General features: G+C 41.6%; 1 protein-coding gene across 1 annotated transcript in view; it reads right to left on the bottom strand.

The window, feature by feature from the left end:
* STARD9 (StAR related lipid transfer domain containing 9) overlaps window positions 1-17,513 on the bottom strand; it is a 134,614-nt gene extending 117,101 nt beyond the window's left edge. Inside the window, exons 1-3 of the mRNA XM_038580189.1 lie at window positions 17,365-17,513; window positions 12,317-12,386; window positions 10,564-10,680 (exon numbers count right to left, since the gene is read on the bottom strand). Coding sequence (XP_038436117.1) covers window positions 10,564-10,680; window positions 12,317-12,386; window positions 17,365-17,411 — 234 coding nt within the window. The 5' untranslated portion in view covers window positions 17,412-17,513. The remainder of the gene's footprint in view (window positions 1-10,563; window positions 10,681-12,316; window positions 12,387-17,364) is intronic.
* Between the last annotated feature and the right edge of the window lie 3,733 nt (window positions 17,514-21,246).

Below are 21,246 nucleotides of genomic sequence, written 5' to 3'. Positions count from 1 at the left end.
CTCCTTCACATTTTTTAAAGGATATATAATGTATGCTGCTTATGTTTAGAGAACATCTGAAAGGATACCAAAGAACTTGCAGACAGTGGTCACCTCTAGAGAATGAGACTGGGTTGGGGGAGCTGTGGAAGGAGAAGGTTTTTTCACTTTTTACATTACACTCTTATGTATTATTTGCACATTTTATAATTAGCTCGTATTGCCTTTATAGCAAAATATTTTAATAAAGTAATTAATTTGCTGACACTTTTTATGGAGTCATCCACTTTCTGCTGAACATAGAACTAGAGAGAAACCAGTCCCATTTTTTTCTCCACACTTTCTGAACCTCTTTTAGAACACTGCACTAAGAAGGAGCCTTTTGTTGGTCAGCTAGACTGGCTCCCCCAAACAGAGGACCATTGACATGATGCTAAGAGGGTGCTTGGACACAGACTTACTGTGCAAATAAGTATGCGGGAGAGAATTTAGCACATGGCAAGACAGACCAGGTGGCTGGCCTCCTCTGGGGACACCTACTGTTATCAGTCTGCCTGTGCATGCTTATCTACTATGGTAGACACACAGATCTTTTGTTCAAAGGGCTGCATTTTATACCCCCTTGTTTAGATGATTCTGTACATCAGTTTTTCAAAAGACTCTCAATCATCACATCACACTTTTCTTTAAGCAATTAACCGACAATCCTATTAAACCCAGGACAAATTCAAATGTAAACGGAGTGCGTGTACAAGGCAACTTGTCAGCATTGCACATACAAGCAAGAGAACTTCTGGGTAATGCCAAGGACAACTGTCTCGGGAACCCTATTTATACTCAGGCTGTCTCAAGTCTGCAACTGACTATGGAGCTTTGGGCATGCCTCCCCTACAGATAATCTTTCTGGTCTAGATCTCAAGGTCCCAGATAGTACCAGAAATTTCTGTCAGCCCTTGGCTCACAGGGGAGAAAAAAACTATCCAAACAAGCTTTTGCATTTTAAAAGATTTCTCTAGTTTCTGCTGTTCATTTTTGAATAGGCATCCAGCACCAGCAGCAAACATTAAGTCTCAAGGATCTCAGTTCGTCAGATTTTATGAGTCTGAAAGCTACTCTTTAAAGATTCATAATCAAGTTTCTAGAGAGGGGAAAAAATGTGTTAGATGAAGCCAAAAGAATGACCTTATTCCCTTAAAATCCAGCCCATGGCCATGCTTATGTAGCTGAGCAGCTGTGCTGCTGGCAGGGGAAAGGAACATACTGAAATGAAACACTCATGACAATCTCCCTTCCCCCACTCGTGCCTGCGGGGCCCCATCCAGTTATTGCACAAAAAGGCTTTTTCTTATAAACTTCTCTCCCTTCTACTTCTGTCTCCATCTTGGTTGGGAAGAAACAGCACTAGTGATGGAATGTACACAGCTCTGCAAATATTCATGAGAAAATGCTTTGACGCCCACACGCTCCCTAGCTTCCCTAACACATACATGCATTAAGGAAAAGACATGCATAGAGAAACTGATAAGTGTCTGTGGTTCTTTAACTTAAGTAAATTGTAAGGTTTTCTCAGAACAGGCAAGATTCAAGAAGGCAGAGTCCTAACTGATCTTTCATCCACTGAACCATAAATTGAATAATTGATCCAATAACCATTAATTGGCCATTTAAAATGTATGGCACTGGGCAGCCTGGGTGGTTCAGTGGTTTAGTGCTGCCTTCAGCCTAGGGCGTGATCCTGGAGACCAGGGATCGAGTCCCACATCGGGCTCCCTGCATGGAGCCTGCTTCTCCCTCTGCCTGTGTCTCTGCCTCTCTCTGTGTGTCTCTCGTGAATAAATAAATAAAACCTTTAAAAAAAAATGGTATGGCACTGAGGGCACCTGGCTGGCTCAATCGGTGGAGCATGGGACTCTTGATCTCAGGGCTGTAGGTTCAAGCCCCATGATGGGTATAGAGATTACTTGAAAATAAAATCTTAAAAAAAATTAAATGTGCAACACTGGATGTTCACAATAGCCAAACTGTGGAAGAAGCCTCGGTGTCCATCGAAAGATGAATGGATAAAGAAGATGTGGTCTATGTGTACAATGGAATATTACTCAGCCATTAGAAATGACAAATACCCACCATTTGCTTCTACATGGATGGAACTGGAGGGTATTATGCTGAGTGAAATAAGTCAATTGGAGAAGGACAAACATTATATGGTCTCATTCACTTGGGGAATATAAAAAATAGTGAAAGGGAATAAAGGGGAAAGGAGAAAAAAATAAGTGGGAAATATCAGAAAGAGAGACAGAACATGAAAGACTCCTAACTCTGGGAAACGAACTAGGGGTGGTGGAAGGGGAGGTGGGCAAGGGGTGGGGGTGACTGGGTGGCAGGCACTGAGGTGGGCACTTGACGGGATGAGCACTGGATGTTATTCTGTATGTTGACAAATTGAACACCAATAAAAAATAAATTTATTTAAAAAAAAACACTGGAAATACAGAAATAAACAGAGCTGTATATGGTGTGGCATGTGAAAGCTGAGACTCTGGAGTCACATGGTCAAGGGTTTGAACAAATACTCGGTCTATGACTTGGCCATACGATCTTAAAGCAAGTTACTCAAATTGTCTGAGCCTGCTCCTCTTGAAAATGGAGATAATAAATAAATTAATTAATTAATTTAAAAAATTTTTAAAAGAAAATGGAGATAATTCTGAGAGTAAAAAGTGCCCTAACCCTAAAAACATCTCCCACTCTGTGAGCCATCAGATTCCTTCTCGTCTTACTTTCCTCTACATGCTCCCCCTCCTCTTGCCCCTCTAAGATCCCTCCCTCAGTCTTAGTAATTCTTCCACCTTCTCTACTTTTTTCCCAAAGCCTTTATTCACACTCCAAGCTTGTAACGCATAAAAGAAATGAGGGTCACAGTCCATTTCTCCACCTCATTCTACTTACTTTGAGAACTAGATCATTTGCCTTTTTTTTTTAATTTTATTTATTCATGAGAGACACAGGCAGAGGGAGGAGAAATAGGCTCCATGCCAGGAGGCCAATGTGGAACTCGATCCTGGGACTCTGGGATCACGCCCCGAGCCAAAGGCAGACACGCTCAACCACTGACCCACCCAGGCGTCCCTGCCTTCATCTTATAATGGGTTGGGGTTCCCAGAAAGAAACACTGCTTCTGTGGCAGGAGTATCTAATCATAGCCTGGTCACATTAGAGAATCTGGAATAGGCCCTCAATACTTGCCCACGCTACTAGATAACAACAGTGCCCATTTCTTCATCTTGACTGAGTAAAGAGCCAGAAATAGATCCATTCTAAGGAACAAGAGATTTCCTTGGGATTCTGCTAAGCAGGGTATTTCCTGCCATGTGGGAACCTCTGTATTGCAGTTCATGATCCTTGTCACTAGAATAAGCAAACAAGAAACACTTCCCTGGCACTTCCCTGAAACATTAACCACAACTCTGAACTAGCCAATGAGAAAAAAAAAAATTTGGGAAGCCTGGGTGGCTCAGTGGTTGAGTGTCTGCCTTTGGCTCAGGGCATGATCCAGGAGTTCCGGGATCAAGTCCTGCATATGGCTCCCTGCACAAAGCCTGTTTCTCCTCCTTCACCTGTGACTCTGCCTCTCTCTCTCTCTGTTGTCTCTCATAATAAATAAAATATTTTTTAAAAAGAGAAAAAAGAGAAAAAAATTCTTTGACTTATTTTTGTCTCTCAAGAGCTTCATCTTTAAATAAGTGTCTTGAGGGCAGCCCCGGTAGCATAGCGGTTTAGCGCCGCCTGCAGCCCAGGGCGTGATCCTGGAGGCCCGGGATGGAGTCCCATGTCAGGCTCTCTATATGGTGCCTGCTTCTCCCTCTGCCTGTGTCTCTGCCTCTCTCTCTCTGTCTCTATGAATAAATAAATAAAATCTTAAAAATAAATAGATAGATAGATAGATAGATAGATAGATAGATAGATAGATAGATAGATAGAGTTTTGAATAGTCTCCAGCATTTCTTCTAATATCAACATTCTGGATTTTTTAAAAAGTTTTTATTTAAGTAATCTCTACACCCAATGCAGGGCTCAAACTCATGACCCTAAAATCAAGAGCTGCATGTTCTTCTGACTGAGCTAGCCAGGTACCCCTCAACATTCTGGTATTCTAAAGTCAAAATATTTAGCAACCATATATCAGGATTCAAAAATTCTGCACATTACTCTTCATGTCCTAATTACATACAATCCCCTGCAATTTACTTTTTAAAAGATTTTCTTTATTCTTGAGACACAGAGAGAGAGGCAGAGACATAGGCAGAGGGAGAAGCAGGCTCCCTATGGGGAGCCTGCTGCAGGACTCAATCCTGGAACCCTGGGATCACGTCTTGAGCTGAAGGCAGATGCTCAACCACCCACTGAGCCCATCCCAATCCTCTGCAATTTAATTTGAAATCCTCTATTTTATCCTAATAGAACTAAAGGCCAATTGGTTCTAATGCTCCATAAACTGTTAAAATCATCATGTTCTGTACTTGAGATTATACCTGTCTTTTCCTCTATAAACCAACATTTCTTCATTAAATAATCACATGCAGATGCACACAAGGTATACTATACTGATAATGGCTTTCTACAGTCAGCCCTTCAATCATTTTTAGAGGTATGTGGGGTTTTCCTCAGAATACTCTTGGAGTTTCTAACATTCTCAAACTAAAGTCTAGAACTGAAGAAAATATTCACCAAAGAATGTGTTAACACACACACATACACACACACACACTCTCCACTTCCCTTCAGGGCTCTGTGAGGGTGGGCAATGGATGCACTGTGTGTTGTTTGGTGTTCAGTGCATTGTGGAAATTAAATAAATACTATAAAAATAAAAGCACAATCACACTGCTGCTATAATTTCAGTTTTGGATTCAGAGGTTATGGGAAGGAAATCTCTTGCACACTCACATGATTTTTTATCTGGAAAAGGCACAAGTGTTTTAGGTATTGTGTTTCAGCCAAATAACTGACCATTTTAAAATAAAGATTCCCAGGAGAATAGAAGCACTTGCTTTCCACAAAGGGCCGGGTGGCTTTTTGTTCCTGGACGTGCTGTTGACTCAGTCTGCACTTGTTTTGACAGCCAATTACAGTCCTTCTTAGGAAACCTGAGCTAATGCTCTTCATGGAAAGTTTTACAAACACAAAACTACCCAAACACAGTACACTTGAGGAGAGGACTCCTGCTCCAAGAGATATTCCTGACCAGGAGGAAGGGAGGGAAGTTAATTTTCCAAGTGGATCATGCTGATCCAGAAGGGATCACAACCAAAATCAAAAGAGGGATATTTCAAATCTAGTTCAACTCTTAGAAGCATGGGCCTAACTTCTCTCATACTGTGATCGGGTAATCACAACACGGAACAAAGCCACAGTACTCAGGACCTTCCTTATCAACTCTAGTTGCCAAGCCCTGGACTGGGAACATAATTATTTCATTTCCTCCACACAGGAACTCAAGCTCAAGAAACCAGGACTCAGAGAATTTAAGTAACTTGTCTAAAGTAAGCCAACTAATAAGTGGCTATGCCTGAATTCAAACCCAGATCTAACTTCAGAGAAGTAGATTAATATTAATATGGATTAAAAATAGATAAAATGTAGGCCAATTTTGAAGAAAAGCCTTGGCTGCAAGTCCAACAAAGACAAAAAAAAAAAAAAACAATTTAGATGAATAACAAGCTGCCTTAAGAATGGGAAGCTAGGGCAGCCCGGGTGGCTCAGCGGTTTAGCGCCGCCTTCAGCCCAGGGCATGATCCAGAAGTCCTGGGATCGGGTCCCTTTTCCCTCTGCCTGTGTCTCTGTCTCTCTGTGTCTCTCATGAATAAATAAATAAAATCTTTAAAAAAAAAAAAAAAGAATGGGAAGCTAATGATTACACAAGGATCACAGGGTAATAGACAAGACAGGTGGTATAATGCTCTACCAGCCCCATTCACTACAGTCTTTTCTCTTTCTTCCCCTTCACCCTCTCTCCTCTTTCCTAATTTACCATCTCTTCTTTTTCATATATGTCTCTCCCACTCAGTTTTTCTTCCTTTGTACACTACAGCAGAGCAAAGCCTATGAACTTTGCATTCAGATAACCCTGTGGGCAAATCTAAGACTCATTTCTTACTGTGTGACTTTGGGCAAATCAAGTAACCTAAGTCTGAATTTTATAAAAGGATAAAATCTTCTACCTTTTAGGCTGCTGAAGGGATTAAATCAGACAATATGAAGAAATGACCAAGTCTCCTAGTAGACTGAGATTTCTTTTGAACATCTGTGAGGCTTTGCTAGCATACAATTTAGAATTGGACAGTTTGGGATTTGAATCCCAGCTCCACCACCTACCAGCTAAGTGATTTGGGCAAGTTTGGGAACCTTTATGTACCTCATTTCCTTATCTATTAAGTAGAATAAATAGTAAGGACTTAGATTTGGGAGACAATCAAATGGAATGATAAACATTTAGAATCTATTGATATTTAACAAATAAAGCTGCCTCTCAATAGAACTTACAGTAGCTGAAATGTTCTCTAGAGGCCCATGTTTGTGCATGCCTGATCTATTTATCAAGTGTGTCACCACTAAGGACTAGTAAGTGCTAAAGCATTAAGAAATGCTAATCTTGAACCTATCTTCTGAGGCTGTAAAATAAATATAGAAAGAGAGGTAGAGGGGATCCCTGGGTGGCTCAACGGTTTGGCGCCTGCCTTTGGCCCAGGGCACGATCCTGGAGTCCCGGGATTGAGTCCTACGTCGGGCTCCCTGCATGGAGCCTGCTTCTCCCTCTGCCTGTGTCTCTGCCTCTCTCTCTCTCTCTGTCTCTGTCTATTATGAATAAACAAATAACTCTTAAAAAAGAAAAGAGAGAAGTAGAATGGTATAATGCAATGAAAAGACCACATATAAGGCATGGGTCCTGTATAATGCCATATAAATCAAACAGCTGTATCAGGAAAATGAGGGGGATGGAAATACTTCTGATTTTCCTGATTGGGATTGCTACTGGCATTTAGTGAGTAGAGGCCAAAGGTGCTACTAAACATACTACAGTGCACAGGACAGACGCCCACAGCAAAGAAATATCTGGTCAAAACATCAATAGTATTGAGGTTGAGAAGCCCTAACCTAGATGACTGCTAAGTTCCTTTCAAGCTGTAACATCCTAAGAGACTATAATGAGGCAGCACCAACACCAAATAGATGGCATTCTTACCAACATTTATCAAGCAATGGCTTATAACATTGCTCAAAATCCCTGTACATCCAATGGGCAAACATTTTCCCTCCAATATCTGAATATTCTGAAATCAGTGCTGCATTTCTGAGAGTGGGGATAGTCTTTCCTCACAATCCTCCAGGGACTTGGGCCCTTGCTCTTTGCAGTTAGAATCTGTGCTTCCAAAGCCATGAGATTCCTTCTGGCCAAGTAGATGATTTAAATAAGTCTGAATCAAGGTCAGAATAAGATACTACAACAGCAGACATGAATCTCAGATACATCATGCCAACTGAAGGAAGCCAGACTCACAAGACTACATACTATTATTTTATTACATTTACATGGTATTTGAGAACAGACAAAAACTATAGGGACAGAAGACAGATTAGCAGTTGCCAGAGGCTGGAGGTAAGGAGAACTTGAAGGGACATGAAGGAATTTGGGAAGTGATGAACTGTTTTATACAATGATTATAGCATAAGCTACACAACTGTGTCAAAAATCATAGAACTAAAAAAAAAAAAAAAACCTCATTGAACTGCACACTAAAAAGGTTAATTTTACTGTATCTAAATTATATACTTCAATAAAACTGTCCCCTCTCACCACTACCTAAAATATAACCACAAATGCTACAGAGAAGATTGTTGTACTTTGGGAAAGGCTGAACTGGATGACATCAAAATTCTTTCCACCTCACATCCTGTGATTTTATGACAGTCTGCCTTCTGCCTCTTCCTACCCTGGTGACCTTAGAGTTAAGTCTGGGCTCCAATTTCTGTGTTAAAGCAATAAGTCTCTCTGACCAAATCATGTGTTTATGAGTCCTACTATCATTCAGGGATCTCAGGCCCTACTTTAACTTGTGACAGAGGCTCTTTCCTTGCTGTCTCCTACTTTAACTCCCCTTGGGACTGATGAGGGCCTTAGATAATTAATAAACAAGTGAGAATAAATCTCAGGGGACATCGGTTTTATCTCTCTGCACAGGCTTCCCGTCGAAATCCAATTTGATCCTTCCATTGAACTCCATATCAGTCAACAGAAGAATCATATTTATGAACTCCCTTCCTCTATGGACTTTTGGGCTTCCCACTACATTATTTTTATACACTTAAGGTATAAAATGTGAGCCTCACACCAAAATTATACCCAAGTTTGTTGAGATATATACCGATAAGTAGTTCTGTTCTGTTTAGAAACATTAATGACCCAGATTATTGATCTATCAAATGCTACATAAAATGGTTAACTTTTCTTGTATCCAGAATAGCCCTAGGGTGCCTAAATGGCTCAGTCGGTTAAAGGTTAAGCAGTTAACTCTTGATTTCAGCTCAGGTCATGATCTCCAGGTCCAGAGATTGAGCCCTATGTCAGACTCCCTGCTTGCTCAGCAAGGAGTCTGCTCAAGGATTCTCTCTCTCCCTCTGCTCCTCCCCCCCACTTGTGTGCACACACTCTCTCTCCCTTGTTTTCCTTCTCACTCTAAAATAAATAAATATTTTTTTAAAAAATGGCTCTAGATATGCTATGGCCGGGAAAGGCTGAAACAGCCATTGGAAAGCTCACATTTTCTACTAATAAGACCACTGTCTTCTATGACACATATACAGTCACAACTGTGAACTACTGTAGGAGTCCCATCCTCTTATTTGAAAATCAGCTCCTTTCTGGCTCTCCACCAATGATGATCTCAGTAGAACAAATACAAACATCAGGAACCAGACACCTCATACATGCTTGAGTCTTAGGATGAAAATCAAGGCCAAAGACAAGCCTGGACCTCCCAGTGCTTCCATATTCCAAAGGACAGAAAATATGGTAAAGATTAGGTAATATCCATACTGACCTTTTCTACTGTGCATTTACAGCAAACACATTGTGACTACAAATATAGGGTGCTCGTATTACAACAAAGGGGGCCCACAATAACAAATTCTACAGTGGTCTAGAGTCTTGTTTCCACATGTTCCCCTCAGAAGAGAAGAATGGGGGGATTACACTTCCATGGTTTAAAATTATTCAATCATCTCCACAAGTCTCAGCAGCAAAAAATCAATACTATCCTCTAAGTCACTCAAACTTGATAGTTGCTTCTTTGGCATAATCAGAAAAAGTTTCACAAAAAACAAACACTTAGCAGAAAGTATATTTTAGCTTTTTATTCAAAAGTACATAGTCTGACTTTGGTGCCCGGGTGGCTCAGTTGGTTAAGCATCTGCCTTTGGCTCAGGTCATGAACCCAAGGTCCTGGCATGGAGCCCTGAGTTGGGCTCCCTGCTTAGCAGAGAGTCTGCCTCTCCCTCTTCCTCTGCCCCTCCCCTCCACTTGTGTTCTCTCACTTTCTCTCAAATAAATAAATTAAATCTTAAAAAAAAAGTTTATAGACTGATAAGCAATATTTGTCCACGGTTCCCCCCAAAATATTTCCATTTCCAGTGGTATTTCCTAAGGCCATATTCCTGTAGTGTTTTTCTCATACGTGTGATGATACTGGCCCACAAAAGACCAAATAAATGATTTTTCTAATTTTAGGGATAGGCTTTCATAGAAAATATCCTGGAAGCTGCTAAGGTAAGCCTCTGTTCTCACTTTAGTCTGTGTTCATCTAACTGAATGAGGCAAGGCTTAAAGCCCATGATGGGGAGTGAATACGATGATGGGCAAAGCGTAAAGCCCATGATGGGGAGTGACCAACAATGCTCAAACCAGAACAACGCTGCTGCTTTACAGAAACAGATAGAAGCCCCATAGACCCATGTGGCCAGGCCTGTTTACTCAGAAGCTTATGAGAAAGATAAGTAGAACTACCAGACACAAGAAAGATGACAGCCTTTCCAGGGAGGCTTTGGCTGGTGCTCTCAATCCTCAGCACATCAATAGAGTTCACCTCTTGCAGGCTGCCAGACTAGCTGTGTAGCCCTTTTATGCCCAACCTAGGACCATAAGCATAAGAAAAGGCCCAAAGATACTAGCCTCTAGAATCCCTGAGCCTCTCTGCTGTATACAGCACAGGTCAAGTTTGCCATGAACCCATTTTCTTGCCATAGAAGTAGAACAGTACCTGAACTAACTTGTACCCACCTAAATCATGCTAAGGCCCAAGTCTAAATGGACACTAGCCAACTTCTATGCCCTACTCAAGCAGTCTTTTCCCATCTCTTTTGTTCTTTCTGCAACTGATGGCCTCTCACTACTACTTCTCAAATCAAAACATTATTAGTTTCTGACCAAACTATTAAAGAAAGAAATAGCCAGGCCCCAATTCCATGTTAATTTCCCAATAATTATCCAATTAGGGAGCACTGAGGAAAGTGAAGGAAAAATGACATTACCACATCCTGAGATGCATACTGAGGGTCCTCTGGGTTGACTGACCAGTAGCAGTAATCAAAGCCAAATGCCACAATCTTCTCCCGGAAGTCTCCAAAGCCATCTGGTCGACTGTCCACCTAAAATCAAACATAGGGTAGAATCTTCTCTATCATAATATCAGAATCTAGCCAATGCCATTTGATTCCTCCCAACTATAGCTAGAGCAATCCGGACTGGTCATGAGAAATATTTATGTTATCTACCTGAAAAAGGAAAAAAGTAAACTTTGTCTTCATATCATCAAATAAAAGCTCCAGAGAATTAAGTTTGTCTATAGTACTATCACCTATCTGCGTACATATGAACCAAGCACAGAACAGCTTAGGAGAGAAAGACTTTCCCTCTCTCCTAAGCATCTTTTTATCACTATCATTTTTTAAAATTTTTTTATCACTATCTTTTATCACTATCATTTATTTCTCCAAGTATTTCTGTAAAGAATACCAAGAGTGCATGAGTAGTTCAGTGCCTGGGCCTGACAAACTACCAACCTAGGGCTTTCACAGAGGTCCCTGGGTATCTACCCCCAGTGAATTAGAAAGCACAATGGACACAATAGCAACGACCAATTCAACTGCCCAAGGTAGATGAGGGTAGGATCAGAGATTGGAACCACATTGACCTCCAGGTACAGGGAGAATGGTATTACTGTCACAAATGTTTTATCTTACTATTTAATATTTAGACTCTGGACAGGGATAAACAAACCCTAGCACTAGTGACCATAAACTACGGTAGAAAGAGACTATCAGAATGACTAAGAAATTCTTAGTGGATAACATCAAGAAAGTAAGCCACTAAGTAGGTGTGCAGGGGGCAGATCTGAGTTTGATCTTGGCCAAGATTGATTCTTAAAAAACAAAACTCTCAGCTCTCAGAACAAAGCCCTTGAAGTATGTAAGCAACAGTGATATAAATAAGAGACTGCAGAGAATAAAAAAGTCTTTTGTCCCTGGGGAGTTCCTATTGAAAGTTTTGCAGGTCCTATTCTCTTTTAGCAGAAAGCTGCTTACAAAAGGAAACAGATCACATCACAGAAGTGGGGATGGCTGATAGGCCTGGGGTCCAAAAAGTCAGCTTCCTCAGCTCTCAGGAATGCTGAATACCACCTGCAAGCTGTCTACAGCAGCAATCACAAGGCCAGCTTCCCTGTCTCTCTCCACTTCCCAAGGCCCAGAAAGAAAGAACCCCTTCCACTTCTGCTATTCTGGTAAACGGAGGAATGGGATGGAGGAAATTAGCCCTAGGAGGGAGTGGTGGGTGGGGAAGGAAGTTCCCAGTATTTGTCCAATTGTGACTCAAAGGTCAGTCAGATCTGTAAAAGAAACTGTGCAGCACAACTCAGGATAGCAACCCTTCTGAGATCTGATGCTACTAAAATCTGTAGTAATGCGTCTATATTAAGTGATATCCCATGAGAGAGTTGAGACAAAGTGTAACTGGTGGTCTAGTGAGTTAAATATACCCATGGATGTACCCAGCATGCCTTACACTAGCCATGATGCCCACAAACAGTAACTGACCAGTTTCCAAACCGCTGCATCCTATTTGACAGAACTTGGGCTGCAATCCCTGTAGTTCTTTCCTGCTTTATGCTTATACTTGTTTTGTATAAAATTCTTCCCTCTCCCAAGCCCCTACCCTAAACACATTCACATGCATATCTTCATCCCAGAAGCCCCTGTAATAAAAGGAAAACAATTTCAGGCTTACCTTTAAATTTCTGATTTTTGCCACATTGCCATCAACTTCCACAATAATTCTTCCCCCTTCTTTGATCTCCCTAGAAATAAGACCCAAGGCCATATGAGAAGAAACATTGCTTTAAAAAAAAAATCAAGAAAAGAGAAGCTGAGATCAGCGCTACTGGAACAAAATGTTTCCCTACTGTCCCTGTAAGTAGCTGTCCCTGGCTGACATGCTTCTCTGGATCATTAGAATTTGGCTTTGGAACTGCTAAGAATTACCACTACTGAGCACCATCCATGTGCTAGGCACTGTATTAGGTACAGTACATATTATACTTCATCTTATACAATCTTCCCACTAACATACCCTCCTGACATGGTTTCCTACCATATCTTCATTTTTTCAGATGGAAGATGGAAGCCGAGAGAAATTTTGTAACTTGTCATAGGTCACATATCAAGCAATGGCAGAGCTGGGATTTAAACCAAGATACATCTGACCAGAAAGCCTGGACTCATACCTTGAAACTCTGGAGAGTATCTTTCATTCATCAAGCACACAATAAGGCATCCCCTCTCATCTTCTTTGGGATTTTGAGCATGGATAGTAATGAAAAAGGTTTTGGAGTACTCTCTGTTGAGATACTGAGAACATATTTCCCAAATCCTTTCATCTTCCTAAATTGGAATGAGAGCCAAGATCCTCAAGAATTTTCCTATGTTGTGGTTATGTAGTAACAATGCTAACAACTAACCAACCCCTAAATTTACTTTAAGTGGCTTAATCCAAGTGACCCATATATTTGAAGCCCAAATGAACAGACTATACTCCATTCTATATATGAAATCTTTTTTCATAACAAGACCTTTAGCTAAAGTGCTTAATGCCAGAATGTTAACAGATAAAAATTAAATTTGTTAGCATTTCCTCCACTACAATGAAAGTAATCAATTAAATTACCCCTAGCCCAGGACCTTAAAGTTAAGAAAATATGTTCTGTCTCATTTTTATCTTTCCTCATGGTTCTCAGGATATGACCTTGAGAATTTGGGGAAGGAAGAACAGGCATATTGAGACAAAGGTCTTTACATTTAAGATTATTTTTTTAAACTGGTTAGTAAGCCTGGAATAAAGCCCTGGATAAGAAATTTCCCTCTCCCACGTAGTAACATTTGTTAAATTTCCTCAAGGCCCTAAAACTCTTTCTTTGACATTTCATGCTAGATAGTATTTAAGGCAGCAGAAATATTCTTAGTCCCTCAGGATCACAAACCAGTCACACACACACACAGCCCCTGACAATTCTGAAGAAAATCTTTCATCTTTGTTGTTAACATTTTACAAAATAACATTTTTCCTTTCTCCATTTTAAAGTAGGTTTTATTATCCCTCCTCCCCCTATAAAAGTAATACATAGATTGTAGTAAATTTGAATAAAGGAAACAGAAAAATGATACCATGATTTTTCCAAATCTATTATCTAATTTTTTTTTGAAGTATGCCCTTTCTTGAGGATTCATCTAAGACTCTTTCACGTAAAGCAGCCTGAAAAGAAGTGTCTTAAATTTGACTTCTTGGAAGATACAAACTATAAGGGGAAAATGCTGCTCCTTCCTGGCCTGGACCACTGTCATTGGTAACCTAGTGATTCCAAGCTATTCTAAAACAAAATGAGGGAGAATTAAAATTGAGAAGAACAGAAAGAAAGGGCACTAACCTCAACTGGGGAGCTGGCCACAGAATGAGAGTCTGCAGAGATGGAGCCTTGCACGTGGCAGAGTGGCAATACTGCCACTTGCCTCTGGGTCCTGAAGTCAACCAACAGGCATTCATTCCTTAGGGTGAATTTCCCTTTGCACAGGGGTAAATCCTCAGTTACACATTTACTTCTAGAACAATGTTTCTCAAAGTGTGGTCCACAGGTTACCTTCATTGGAATTACATGAGATAGTGGGGTTTATTAATTGTAATTTCTGTTAATAAGTTGCATTATGGTGTGGGGGGAAGGTAAAAAACAAAACCAAGTTGCATTATAAGAGACTCCCTAGATGGATTGTTTGCATACTATAATTTGAGAATCAGTGTCCTAGGCAGGTAAATAAGCAAGTCATTACCACTTATTACTCATCATTTGTAACTTAAAAAAAAAAAAGCAACTAAGAAATAATAAAAATAGTCGTTAAAAATTATATAGCTAACACTTTATTGGACACTTAAAATGAGCCAAGCCCTGAGTATTTTTAATTTATTCTTTCATTGACTCTTCATTAAAAAAAAAAACATTAGTTATCCTATTTTACAGATTTAAAACACACATACACACACACACACAGAAAAGGAATATAGTATATGAACAGTAAATTTTGACAAGACAGTGGGGAGTATTCCAAAGCCTGTAATATTGGCAGAAGAGAACATGTTCCTTCAATGATGAGTGATTTTGGATAGACAAGGGACAGTATTCACATAATGAGCTAGCTACAGACTTTCTAATTATGGGAAACTATAAAGAGTGAGGAGGGAATCAAAACCATTTCCCACATTATCATTTTACTAATGGTCAGTGCTAATCCTACGAAGGAGACAGGCATTTGATCAAGAAGTACAACTTTTTGGTAATCTCAGGAAGGAGCAGCTTGGTTGGTCCACTGAGTGGAAACTTGGCTTTCCCTACTCTTAGACCTTAAACGAGACCATTTTCTCATCTGGAAAAACAAAAAATGGAAGCTTAAACGAGATGATCTCTGAGATTTCTTCCCAAGTACATCATCAGATCTTTTTTTTTTAAGATTTTATTTATTTATTCATGAGAGACACACAGAGAGAGAGAGAGAGAGAGAGAGAGAGGCAGAGACATAGGCAGAGAGAGAAGCAGGCTCCATGCAGGGAGCCCGATGTAGGACTCGATCCTGGGACTCTGGAATCATGCCCTGGTTCAAAGGCAGGTGCTCAACCGCTGGGCCACCCAGGGGTCCCTACATCATCAGATCTAATGATTATTAACTGAATCTGTGCCAATGACTTATTTGAAGGTTGAACAAACCATATAATGAGCAGAGTCCCTACATTCGGATGAGCCTCAAAAAAAGATGGTGAAAGTTAAATAAACTCTGGAGTATAGCTGCATCTCCGCAGGATTCTCTGAGAATATGGGAGTAGTCTCGACTTCTTAGCAAGGTGGGGAGGGTCACACTGGGTTTATCCACATTTGCTCCTGAATCTTCAGCCTGGAATAATCTACTCACAGCTGGGTATCTGCAGTATTGACACTCTACCTCTTGATGCTGAAGACTCTTAACCTGAAAGTAAATAAGCTTTTGTACCCTTCTTTTCCCCTCACTTTTGTCTGATGAGATAAATTACTCTCTACTGTGGCTGCAAGTAATTCATTTCAACAGCATTTTCTTAATCTAATCCACACTATTTAGATATTCCTAGCTCTCGAGGAATTGAGAAGTTACTGTTAGGCGTGGCCAAGGTAATTATGCTGAGTAATCTAAAAGAAGAGTTTTGCAAAAAGATCTGCTGGAGGCTACCTCCAAGGTAGAATAATCCTCTGAAAACTCCAATCCTCAGTAACCACATCCAGTAATATAGAAGCCAGATGTCATAAGCCACTTAGCAACCTAAACCCAGCAGTTCAGGCGTGTGCTGCTTTCCTTCTTTCTCCATCATATCTCTTTTGTCTTTTCCCTTTCTTTTCTGTTCTCCTGTTTCTTTCTCTCATCCCATTGTTCTCCACACTATTCTGTCAGTTGCATGACTTCTCAAAACCAATCACCACATCAGGGACAAATATAATTCCCCCTACTACCAAATTTGTTATGGGAGACAATGCATTGTTTGATCCTTCTGTCCAATTTTTACGACATCTTATGCCCTAGAAAATTTTAAACCTCCCAAATCATTCCACTATATGTTTTCTGGTCCCAAACTACACTCTGCCAGCTTTGCCTCCTCACTCCTCTCCCTCTAGGCATCCTCTCACCAAACCACCAAAACTTTTCCATTTTCTAACAGCTGAAGTCCTTTTCCTTTGTTCTCAGTGTTCTTTCCAGAGTGCTCTCTACACCTTCTTCACCTGTCTGCAAACTCTAAAAGCTCTTTATTTTTATTTAAATTCCATTAGCCAACATATAGTACATCACTCTTTTCAGATGTAGTTTTCCATAATTCATCAGTTGCATAGAATACCCAGGGCTCATTACATCAGGGGCCCTCCTTAATGCCCATCACCCAGCTTTTAAAAAAAAAAAAAAGTTCAGGAGCCTCTCACTGGCTCAGCTGTAGAACATCTACTCTTGACCTCAAGGTGGTGAGTTCAAGCCCCACACTGGGCATAGAGAATCACGTAAAAATAATTCAAGTACCATCCCTTCTCTGACTTCCCAAACCTAGGAGTGGAAAATCAGCGAAAAAGGTAAGATACTATGTAGTTGGACACTGGCTGCCTCAAGAGCTGAGAGGTGCTGCATCAGATTCACCCACGAGGAAATGGACACGTGACCACGCTGAGGAAAAGGATCAGAATAACTTCCTTCCACTTCGCAGTTCTGCCGTCTAGCATAGGAGGGAACCACGATCTCCCTGGGCCTCAATGTCCCTCTCACGCCTTACAACCTGGCTCTCTCCACCTGTGGAGAGAAACCCATGTGCGCCCAAGAACACACGCAATGATGCCCCAATCCCCACAGGTACTCCAGAGCCACCAAGGAGAGGAGACTGTCCATCCCTCTTCCCCGTACTTTCTCAGCCCTTCTCAGGAAACTCAGTGAGAAAGGCCCAACTCTGCATCAAGACTTGAGCCGCTGTACCCCAAAACTCCTGCTCTGAGGACTCCAGGGACACGGATACAGCGCACCCCAGCACTGACGCAATCCAGGAACCGCTACGCCCCAGCACACGACCCGAAAACTCGTCCCGGCAGGCCTTTAGGGTTTCCGGACCCTGGCGCCCCGGGCCACTTTGTGTCAGATTTCTCCGCGCCAAGAATCACTTGAGGGAGAGGCGGAGACCTCGCCCTCCTCTCAGTTCATTTGACGCCTCAGGAGTCCTCACCCTGTCAGACTTACCTCTTGCTGAGGGGCCGAACCCTCACGGCCACTCGCACATTCGCCATCCCTCGGCCACCGCCCGAGCCTAGCAAGTCCGCCCAAGGGCAGCACCCCCGGCCCCAACCACACGCCCAACCCGGCCCCGCCCGCCCCACGCGCCTCACGGGCCTCACGGGACGGCCCCGCCCATGCGCGCGCCGTGGGCCGGCGTGGGTGGGGCCTGCGTGCCTCAGCCAATCCTGAGCCGGGTGGGCGGGAGGGGGCACGGCCTGACCCCGCCTGCCCGGGCCGCCTCGCTCCGCCCCGTGTCGCCCCGCCGCACCCCCGACGCGGCCCCTCCCGTGCGCGCCGCTGTTCGCCGGGGGCGGTGCCTGACGTGCCTCAGCCAATCGTGAGCCTGGCCGCCGAGAGGGCGCCGCTCCCGGCCGGGTGAGGCCAGGTCCCAGCTACCAGCAACTAGCCTTTGTTCCCGGACGCCGCCGCAACTGGACCGAAGCGAGTAAATACGTTCACGTTTCGGGTAACGCGGAGTTTGTAACGGAGTTTGCCGAGTATGTGTATTCGCTGCGTTGGCCCGAGTTGTCGATTCTGTACTTAAATTTTAGGGGCAGAAATGAAATGGGGAACCCTGGTGTTTTTGCAGCTGCCGGCAAAGAGGCACTTGGAGTGTGGAGAAGTTTGGAGCGCTCCAAATTTCTCTCGATTGTGATGGAACTTCATGGCCGCTCTGGCAGTGTTCGTGATAGTGGGGAGGCTGCGGTCAGTCAGAAATAACTTGAGTACCTACCAAGAGTCAAGTGCCGTTTTAAGGTTCCGGAGGATACAGTCCCAGTCTTCATGGACGTTGGAATCTATAGGGAAGGGGAAAGCGACAATATAAATAATTTGTTGAGTGTGCTGACTGCAATTTTTTTTTTTTTTTTAAGAAGGGTAAGATACAGTAATGGTTTTGGGGTATGTCGAGGGAAAGGTGTTTTTTTTACATAGGATCTTCAGGAAAGGCCTCACCGATAAGGTGACACTTGACTAGATTTGAAGAAACTGAGGGAGGGAGTTGTGCAAGTATTCATTTATTTAATAAATATTTTCTAGGTAAGCACCTATTACGACAGGCTTTGTTCTAAGCAGGAGGGACATAAGCAGTGAAGAAAACAAGCAAAGCCCTGACCGCATGGCACTTGGTGAGAGAAATTTAGAATAAGCAAAATAATTTGAGTGATATGTATATCAGATAAGCTAAGAAGAAAAAAATAAAGTAGGAGAGAGCATAGAAAGTGAGTAGAGAGGGTGTTGAAATTTTAAATATGGCCTGGTTAGTCTTTGCTGAGAAAATGACAGAAGAAAAATCTGAAGGATGTGAAAGAAAGAATCCTGTGGTCATCTGGAAGGACATTCCAGACACAGGGAACAGACCAATGTAAGGACCCTGCTCTTGGACACAATGGAATATTAGAAAAAGAAGGAGCATCTGAGTGTCTCAGTGGTTGAGCGTTTGCCTTCAGCTGAGGGCGACATTCTGAGGTCCGTGGATCCAGGTGATCGAGTCCCACATGGGGCTCCCAGCTAGCGCCTACTTCTCCCTCTGCCCTATGTCTCTGCCTCTCTCTGTGTCTCTCATGAATAAATAAATAAAATCTTTTTTTAAAAAAAAAGTCTTTGGATTTTATTCTAAATTAATCAGAAAACTTGGAAAGTTTTAAGGAAAATACAAAATTATGTGATTTATATCTTTAAAGGATCACTCTGGCTGCCATTTTGAGACTAAGTTGAGGAAAGGGGAAAATTGAAAGCCCAAGAGGAACCAGTCAGGAGGCTATTTTAGTACTTCAGTGGTAGTACTAGATTCATGGTGGTGCCTTTAATATGTCGGGCATGTTTCAGTAGTTTACCTTTCCAGCCTCCCCTTTCTCATCTATTTGAAAGTATTTTTCCCTAGAGGATTGGGACAGGAGGTTTACCATTCACCTGGGACCCTAGTCTTATGAACGGCTTCTCTACTCACTGTGCCTTGCAGTGAAAAGAATCAGTATTAGGGAAAACAGTACATTGGTTCTCCAAAGAATTAAAAATAAATAGTAATCAATTAAAAATAATAAGGTAATAACCTTATGATCCAGCAATCCCCCTTTTAGGTACGAATCCAAAGGAAATGAAATCACTGTCTAGAAAATTTATCTTCATTACCCTGTTCATTGCAGCATTATTCACAATTAACCAAAACATGGAAACAATTTACCTGTACATCAAAGATGTATAAAGAAAATGTGGCGTGTGTAATGGAATATTAATCAGACATTAAAAGAAAGGAAATCTGCCATTTGTGACAACATGGATGGTATTATACCAAGTGAAATAAGGTAGAGAAAAATAAATCCTGTATGATGTCACTTATATGTGAAATCTTAAAAAACAAAACTCATAAAAGCAGACTAAATTGGCGGTTCTGGGGCTGGGGTGGGGAAAATGAGAATGTTAGTCAAGGGGTACAAACTTCCAGATACAAGTTATAGGGACCTACTGTATAGTGACTATAGCTAACAATACTGCATTGTATACTTGAAGGTTGCTAAGAGGGGCACCTGGCTGGTCCAGTTGGTAAAATATGTGATTCTTGTTCTGAGGGTTGTGTTTGTTTTTTTTAACAATCTGTTTAAATCAGAATCCAAATAAATTGGGTTGATGTCTTTTAAACTTTTATTTAGTAGCTTCCTTGTTCTTTTCTCTCCCTGGCATGAATTTATTTAAAAACAAAAATAAAAACAGGTCATTTCCCTGTAGATTTCCCACAGACTAGATATTTGCAAATTGATCTCTGTGGTGATATTCAAGTATTTTTCTAACCTCTGTATTTTCAGTAGTTGGTAGTTCAATCCAGAACCTTGATCAAAGTTCCATATCCAGTTCTTGTTTAATTTAGTGTCTGAGGTATTTAATAAGAATAGCCTGGAGAGGGAAATCAGAGTTACCAAAGTCATCTACCCTACTTTGGTTAAACAGCAAGGACTTTCACTTATTATTATGTACTATAGATTATTATTATTATGTACTAATAGATTGTTTTTCATCTATTATTTTATTCAATCATCCCAAGAATTCATGAAGTAGGCAATGTTTCCAGGTAGAAAAAGGAAATTAAAACATATTTTAAAAGTTAGAACATATAGTCATAGATCGGAGGAAGGGGTAAAATAAGGGAAATGCTAGAAAAACCAGGCGGCATCTCAATTCCTCCAAAATATTCTTCAGTGACTTTTTTTTTTTTTCTTAGGAGGCAGGAGATAGTAGCAGAGGGAGTGGAAGAGAATCTTAAGCAGGCTCCATGCCCAGCACAGAGCCTGATGTGAGGCTTAGTCTCATAACCCTGAGGTCACAATCTAAGCCAAAACTGGGCTGGATACTTAATCGACTGTCACCCAGACACCCCAGAGTGGCATCATTATGTTGGTTATGAATTTACAAATCTCATGTACCTCTGTTGATTCACAAGTTTGTTTTCCAGGTGCAACTTAAAATTGGCCCCCGTATTTATTGGGCAGAATGAGACTGAAGAGAGGCTGGCTCCTCCAAGTTGGTAGATGGCAGATTTAATAAGCAAGGGAGCTTACATTATGAGGGTTGTCTTGGGATCTACAAGACAAGTAGATCTCCAAGTGTCTTGTAGATCCCCAAGTCTATCTGCCAAATCTTAGAAGTTTATACTTAGAGGCCTTAACTGGGTTGTCATGTATACCATACAGAAGGTCTCAGTACATTGCTATCTCAAGGCTAGGTCCTTTGGGCAGCTAATATCCCCAACATTCCAGGGATAGGGGAGGGGATGAGGAGCTTCTAACTGCTGGGGTCCAGCTCACAGATTAACTGGTAGTCACATTTTCTTGATGACCTCTCCCACCTAGACAG

The sequence above is a fragment of the Canis lupus genome, chromosome 30 (assembly GCF_011100685.1).
Source record: "Canis lupus familiaris isolate Mischka breed German Shepherd chromosome 30, alternate assembly UU_Cfam_GSD_1.0, whole genome shotgun sequence".
Taxonomy (NCBI): Eukaryota; Metazoa; Chordata; class Mammalia; order Carnivora; family Canidae; genus Canis; species Canis lupus.
The sequence above is the reverse complement of the archived record's forward strand: the minus strand, read 5'-3'. Positions and strand labels throughout refer to the sequence as shown.